Source organism: Amphibalanus amphitrite, unplaced genomic scaffold, assembly GCF_019059575.1.
Source record: "Amphibalanus amphitrite isolate SeventyFive unplaced genomic scaffold, NRLGWU_Aamphi_draft 000024F_arrow, whole genome shotgun sequence".
NCBI lineage: Eukaryota > Metazoa > Arthropoda > Thecostraca > Balanomorpha > Balanidae > Amphibalanus > Amphibalanus amphitrite.
The window spans coordinates 288455-296380 of NW_024881520.1; the positions used below are offsets into that span (position 1 = coordinate 288455).

Below are 7926 nucleotides of genomic sequence, written 5' to 3' on the forward strand. Positions count from 1 at the left end.
ACGCCACACACTTCCTAAACATCTTTTCACGGAGCACGTCAGTGGGATGAAGCGTTTGACACAAGATGTGATGGCTCATCTAACTGCGACTCCTGAAGTACCTAGTACCTACACACTATATCCGATATCTGCGCGTGGTATGGTACTTGGTAGATAGCGGAGCTATCTTGCAAGGTCACGGTGACTCGAGAGTTTTTGGACGTAATGCAAGTTCGATGTTTTGTGTTTATCTGCTTTTCTGTGTTAGCTTTTTAATTAACTAAATAGCTGATGTTTCTGGGCAAGGTATTTATATAGTTGTATCGCCATGACACAAAGTCATCGATGTCAGTAAACAGATAAGATACGGACAATGGAAAGACCAGCGCTTCATCGATTTTAAAGATAGCTGGTTATCAGCTGCGCCGTTCAAAGTTCGTTTGTTCAGTCATGAAGCCACATGAGCCATCATTTGCGATACACTTAGTTCCTGACGCTTCATCTGAAACGTTCTCCGTGACAAAGTGACGAACATTTTCATTTTTCAAGGGTGCTGAATCTCAGTGGCATCTCACACGTGTCTCAAGACCAGTGTTGAGTCCCGCGAACCCTGTCGCCCCTCGGCTCATCATGGGCGGTCACCGAGTGCCCTCCGACGTCCGACTCGACGGACAGACGGCCATCGTCACCGGCGCCAACGCCGGCATCGGCCTGGAGACGGCGCGCGGCCTGTACGAGCGCGGCGCGCGCGTGCTGCTCGCCGTGCGCTCCGTCAGCCGCGGCGAGGCGGCGCGCGCGCAGCTGGAGCGCCAGGCGGCCGGCGCCGCGCCGCCCGCCGGATCGCTGCACGTGATGCAGCTCGACCTCGCCTCGCTGGCGTCCGTGCGCGCCTTCGCAGAAAGGATCAACAGAGAGGAGGCGCGCCTCGACCTGCTGATCAACAACGCCTGCCTAATACTGGCCGAGAGGAGCGAGACGCAGGACGGCTTCGAGACCACGTTTGGGGTCAACCACTTGGGACACTTCCTGCTGACGATGCTGCTGCTAGACAAGCTGAAGGCATCGGCGCCAGCGCGCGTGATCGTATTGTCTTCTGTTGCTCATGAGCGCGGTCAAATATTATTCGACGATCTCCAGCTTACTCGTGGCTATGAGCTCTGGAAAGCATACTCGCAGAGCAAGCTAGCAAATGTCCTATTCGCCCGCGAGCTGTCTCGTCGCTTGCATGGCACTGGGGTGACCGTCTACGCCGTTCACCCCGGGGTGGTGCGCACGCCAATCTGGGCCAACGCTCCCGCCTGGCAGCGCTGCTTCCTCGTCTTCCTGAAGCCGTTCTTTAAGAGCGCTGCCTCCGGTGCCGAGACTTCTCTGTTCTGCGCGATGTCACCAAAGGTGGCAACGGAGAGCGGAAAATACTACGTCGACTGCAAGGCGAAGGAGGTGGCTCCAGCAGCGAGGAAGGACGCCGACGCTGCCAGATTGTGGGAAATCAGTGAAAAGCTGGTGGGACTGACGAGTCAGTGAATATGGGGACACATAACTAAAAAAAATAGTGGCATTTTCATGGGTCCGCTCACTCCGCGGAAGCCTGAAACTATAGCATCAGGGTTAGTGACTCGAGAGCAGCAAACCTATGATTGTGATTGGTATGCACATTGCATTCATTATATGTACCTACCATGTCATTTGTCAGTGCGTTGGTATCAGTAGTTCTGATGTGTAGGCCTTCTAATATTTTTGTGGTAGCAGAAAATTGACATGTCATTTAATTGGCAAGGACAACATAAATATTTGAACTTAGTTACAAGATACAGGTACCTTATCGTTGATTAGGAGTTGAATGAAACCCAACAAAGCTCTGGGAGTCGGGAGAATATAGTTTTTTTTTTCATCGAAACATTTAGGTATAATAATGGAGACATTACTTTTCTGTTAAAATTGCGATTTGTTATTGCAATTTATTACCATATAAAGCGAATAAAACGATTGTTCGATTCCTTATCCACTGTCAAGAGATTATGACCCTACGAAGATCAAATTTTCGTTCGACTCAAAAAGCGAACATGCGATTGAGGGAAAGTATGAAAAGTTAACGATGACAATGACTACCCAAGCATCAGAATTCATCCAAAGAGCAAATGTGGCATAATCGTCATCTTCGATATTGTCATTCCGTTTCCTAAAAAAAAAACTCAAATTAAATAGGTAAGCGGGAGCTAGCGCACAGACATCAAAATGCTGCTTCAGTCGTATAGAGTAACTATAACAAACATTATACAAAATAGCTAACACACACATGACACACACAATGCGCATACCATGACACAGGAAAGAAATCAGGACACCGTTACTGAAGCTTAGCCGCTAAATCATCGTTGTCATCAATAGGAACTCAGATTTGTTTTTCAATAGAAAAACACAATTCTAACGAATATGTTTTGTAGTTTCTGTATGTATTTCCACACGGTCGCTCACCCACCACGGGCTATCGCCGACCTCACACTGCCGCGGCCCGCGGCTCCCGTCCACCGCTTGTCGCCGCCGGGGAGACACATGGCCGGCACATGGGCCCGCGTCGGCCGAGTCCGACCCCAGCCCCGTCCACCCAGCCCGGGTCCGGGCCAGACCGATACAGTTACACACCCCCCTGATCTACAAGATCACAAATCCATAATCAACACAAAAATGCACATAACATGACACAACATAACAAGGCGAGTACCTAATAATACACCGGTGTTCCATAGCGCTGTGCCGGGCGACTCTCCCGCTCGGTGCGCCGCAGGGTTCGTGGTGCAACGACTCCTGGTCCATCGTCATTGGAAGCATCATTAGCACGAGTGCATTCAGTGCGAGGCGTGACATCAGACATGACACTCACTACGGGGCCAGGACTAGAATCAGCATTATGTGGCTGCGCGGATACGAAAAGTGGCAGCTCATTTTCGGCACCCTCTGTGTCGTCAACCAAACAGTTATCGCTCACGTTGACGGTGCGGTGTCGCAGGTTTCTAACATGATGAGGGGTGCCATCAACTACTACTACCTGTGGAGAAACTACTGAGGACACGACACCAGGTTCAGACACGTCCGTGCATCGCGTGCCACGGCGCCTGACCCACACAGCGTCACCAGGGGCGAACTCGCCCGTCCCGCGCGGCGCCGCCGGCTCCGAGCCGTCCGATCCCTCGCGGCCATTCCCACGGCCGTCCGTTCCCTGGCTGCGCCCTTGACCGTCACTGTCACCGACCGGCAGCTGGCGACCAGCTGACCCGACACAGTCGCGCACTGTGTAGCGATAAATCCGACCGACGGGGGCATCACTGGCGCTGTCGCTGTCGCGGGGCGACACATTGTAAAGATGCACGGCCTCTGGGATTGAGCATTGCTTTCGAGCGGCAATAACCTTAACTGTCCGGTGATGCCGTTCAACAATACCGTTACCGCCCGGCTCGTATGCTGCTCGGAACCGCAAAACCACGCCCCATTTCGCCGCGAACGCCGCAAAATGTCGTCCACGAAACACAGTGTCATTATCACATAGAATCTCGCATGGCGCTCCACGTTCGCATAATATCGCTTCCAGATGCGACACAACATTTTCCGCGTCCGGCCGACGCAACTGCCGCCACAAACCGAAACGAGACGGACCGCAATCGATCACTGTCAGGTACGACTGATGCTGGTAGTGGGTGACGTCGATGGCCAGCCGTTGCCACGTCTCCGGTACCTCCAGCGATCCGTGACGCCAGGTGACCGGTGCCGGATCGATTGAGCGGCAGACATCACAGTGATGCACAACAGCACGCACCTGAGACCGAGTAATGGTAGGAGCGATGTCACGGCGGGCGAAATACCAGGTGCGGCGAATCCCTGGGTGACCGGCGCGCTCGTGCAGCTGAGCAATAGAGGCGTCCACTGTTGCCCCGGTCGCCACCGCCGCTTCTGTGCCGGCGGCCACCGCCGCGCCGACCACCGCGGTCGCACCCGTGTCGGCGGCCACAGCCGTGCCGACTGCCGCTTCCGTGTCGGCGGCCACCGCCGTGCCGACTGCCGCTCCCGTGTCGGCGGCCACCGCCGTGCCGACTGCCGCTCCCGTGTCGGCGGCCACCGCCGTGCCGGCTGCCGCTCCCGTGTCGGCGGCCACCGCCGTGCCGACTGCCGCGGGCCCTGATGCGTCATGCCTCAGCCACTCTTTCGGAACCCGTGTCAGGGCGTCTGCGCGATTTTCGTCTGACCTGACCAGGGTCACTGTCAGCACGAGACCCATTTCTTCCACCAGCTGGCGAATAAGGTCGACACGCCGCCGGATTAACATCTCGCCGTGTGCCTTAGTGCGGAGCCGAGCTCGCCCACTCAGAGCGTCGTCAATCCATCGATGGACTGTGGCAGAGTCAGTTCGCAGTTCAACAGTTCTCATCCCCCATGCGATGGCTAGGTTGATACCCTTCACAGCAGCATCCAGTTCAGCCATGTTTATGTGGGTAGAAGCAGCAGCTTCACGCCTCAGCCAGCAGGCATCCTCCACAGGGCCACCGTCTGCGGTCTCCAAAACAACGCCTGCGGCCAGCGAGCTGGCATCCGTCCACACCACGGCCGCGTCACCTGAGACACACCACACGCCGTGCGCCGGATCGTCACTGTTCACCCGTTCAGCCACATGATCGACCTGCGCCTGCAGCGTACGGTCCGCTGTCATGTCGTCCCAGCCGCGTGTCACAGCATTAGCACGGCGTTTGAGCCAGGCTGTAGCGGGACGCAGCCACCCACAGACCGGGAGGTGGGCCACCAGGCGACCGCACCAAGCAAACACGCTGCGGCGGGTCAGCGGGCTGGGCGGGGGGCCGACAGGGTTGTCTCGCTCCCAGTGCAGCTCGTCACGCAGTGGGCGAACTCGCAGTCCGAGCAGCCGCGCACCATCAGACACACGCTCAGGGGCCTTGCACTCGAGTCCATACCTGGCGAAATGACTGACAACCCGCTCCGCGCTCGCAATGTCCTCATCTACCAGCAAGTCATCCACATATGAGAGCACTGCACGCTGGATTTCAGGGTCCTGTGCCAGCACAGCACTGACGACCGCCTTCATGACTAGCGGCCCTAGGCTGAGTCCAAATCCTAGCCTCCCCAGATAGAAGCGCTGGCCACGAATCTCAACCGTTTGATACGGCCATAGACTTTCGTCGAGATGGATCTGAAGGTACGCCTTTTTGAGGTCAACGACCGCCACGTTTCTGCCGTGACGCCGCCACTTCCTCAGCTGATCGGCGCAGACATCTGCTTCAGCGGTGTGGGCGTTTAGGTGGCTGTTTAACTCCCGATAGTCCAGCACCGGCCTCACTTTCTCCTTATTCTTCTGTTGTACAGCCATCAGCGGTACGAGCCCTCGCGGTGGGCCGAGCCGCTGCTCGTCGTATGGCAGCAGCCAGCCGTTGCTGATCCATGTGTCCAGCTCCGTGTCAAATTCGTAGCGGGCGGACCGTGGCACGGAGTACTGGGGCACAGAGTTTTCCAGGCACTCAGGGCCAGAGTTGTCCGCCCACTTCCAAGCCACAGTCCACTTTCGCTCTGCCGAGTCGAACCGCACACTAAAGTCCGGCGCGTCAACTTCGAGTGGTGCACGGGCAGCGGCTCCACAGAAGCGGACTTGAGACGGTGACTGCACACTGACACCCCCCAGGCTAGAGATGCCAGACATGCCGATAATTAGTTCCACTCCCAGGGGCCGCTCGCTCACCACCAGCACACTCACTCGGGCCCGCTGCCCGGTCACAGTCACCACGTCAGCACTGCCCGAGCCAGTGCACTGAAACTCGTCACCGCTCATCGTCGTCACCGAGACAGGTCCGCGCTGCCATTGTTCGCAGAACGGTGCATAAATGATGTTATCGGTGCAGCCGGTGTCGATTAGCGCTCGACAGTCTCGCCCGTTGACTCGCAGTTGCACGACTGGCAGAGCGCCGCTCAGTGCTGCACGCGAGAGGACGCCGGCGCTGACTCGTCCTCTCCTCCGTCGTTTCCCGCAGCTCGGCGGGGGCATGAGAAGGACATATGGCCTATATCACCGCATGCCCAGCAGCGCCGCGGCCGGCTGGCCCGGCGCGACGGTCCCTCCTGCGCTGACAGCCGCTGACGGGAGAGGGCGGGGGCGAGGGGTGCCGGCCCGGCCGCCGCCGCCGCCGCCGCCGCCGCCGCCGCCGCCACGCGCTCGTCGCTGAGCACAGCTCTGGCGCGCGCCAGCACACTGGCAAGGTCGAGCCCTTCCGCTCTAGACCCAGCCCGCACCATCTGCCGAACAGACTCGGGCAGACCTGCTACAAAAGCGCAGGTCAGCGCACGCTCCGGTACGCCACCAAACAGCTGTGCCAGCCGCTGAAGGTCCGCCAGAAACACATCGGCTGACTCTCCACTGCGGAGTCTTCGGGTGGTGAAGGCCTCGTATGCTGCATGCTGATCAAGCGCAAAAGCCTGGTACAGGCCTGCGCGTATGGCCGCCAAACTGCCACGGCTTTCGTCCGGCAGCTGCGCCCACACGGCGAAGGCTCCGCCGGTCAACCGGAGTGGGATGATCGCTGCTGCATCCACTCCGCGGTGCTGGCAGAGCAGCTCCGCTCTGCCCAGCCATTCGACCACATCGCCGGTCCCATCGAATTCGGCGATCACACGCGCGTCGAATGCGACACTGGGCGCCACCACCACGGTCTGTCCACTCGAGTCCACTCCTTTCACGTCTACAGTCCCACTGCCGGTCTTGTTGGCCATTTTTCGCAATGCCGAAATAGCTTGTAGTTTCTGTATGTATTTCCACACGGTCGCTCACCCACCACGGGCTATCGCCGACCTCACACTGCCGCGGCCCGCGGCTCCCGTCCACCGCTTGTCGCCGCCGGGGAGACACATGGCCGGCACATGGGCCCGCGTCGGCCGAGTCCGACCCCAGCCCCGTCCACCCAGCCCGGGTCCGGGCCAGACCGATACAGTTACATGTTTTAAGTATTGACAACAAACCTTCGGTTACTGCGTAGGATGCATACGGCTTGCACTTGGTGGAGATGGAGAACCCGGGGAGAGCTGTGGCCAACGACATACCATTGGAACGCTGCCTATGAACAATCGAGTTTAGTTACCAGCCCATCGGAGAAGCGTTGCCAGCTTACTCAGCAGTTGCTATGTGGCTTGTTGATGTCACGCCGTGTGCAAACTTCAATATTTACCGCCAAGTGTTCTAAAGTTTGCACTATTCTTTCAGCATTATCAACACAATGGAACGACATCCGCGTCGAATGGGAAGTACCTATGTAAATGTAAGGAGATGCTTTTGGTCCGTTGGATTCCTTGGGCTTCCATACATCTGTGAGCATGAGAAAATTAGGATGTTTAGTTTAAACAAGAATATCAGAAGCAATGCGATATGCTATGCCTAACTAAAATGTAATCGAGCACATTCATCAAATTTCAGGATAATAAATAAGCCATATGAAACACGACTTCTCACTTTACACATGATTTTGATGTTGAACATTGTGCATGTAACCGTGACATGACCTCCACTGCCGCACATGACCCCTTATCAAAACGTCCGCCGCTTCCACTGCCGCTGCTCCCGACTCCCTTGCAGTGCACTGCCCACTCCCAAGGCCTGACCCGCGCTGCAGACTACGACATTCTACCCGACCGGAGCCGGTTAACTATCTGGGCTCAGGTGAGGCTGGCTCAATTTTCTGGCGCAAGGGCCGCCGCCGTCTCCATTGCAGTATGCCATGAGAGCCGTTGCAGTGTGCAATCTCCAGAGGCCATTGCACACTGGCTAATGGCGGCGGCGGACGCGGCGGAAACGGGCAAGAGGAGAGACATGGGGGAGAGCGACAGGGAGGAGAGGAGGGGACTGGGGGAGAGCGACAGGAAGGAGAGGAGGGGACCGGTGGAGAGCGACAGGGAAGAGTGAAT

General features: G+C 57.2%; 1 protein-coding gene across 1 annotated transcript; it reads left to right on the forward strand.

Annotated features, from left to right (window-relative positions):
- Window positions 1-451: 451 nt before the first annotated feature.
- On the forward strand, window positions 452-1974 carry LOC122392747 (retinol dehydrogenase 12-like). The gene has a single exon (XM_043388001.1). The coding sequence runs from the start codon at window positions 610-612 to the stop codon at window positions 1501-1503; it is 894 nt and encodes a 297-aa protein (XP_043243936.1). The 5' UTR covers window positions 452-609; the 3' UTR covers window positions 1504-1974.
- The last annotated feature ends 5952 nt before the right edge of the window (window positions 1975-7926 follow it).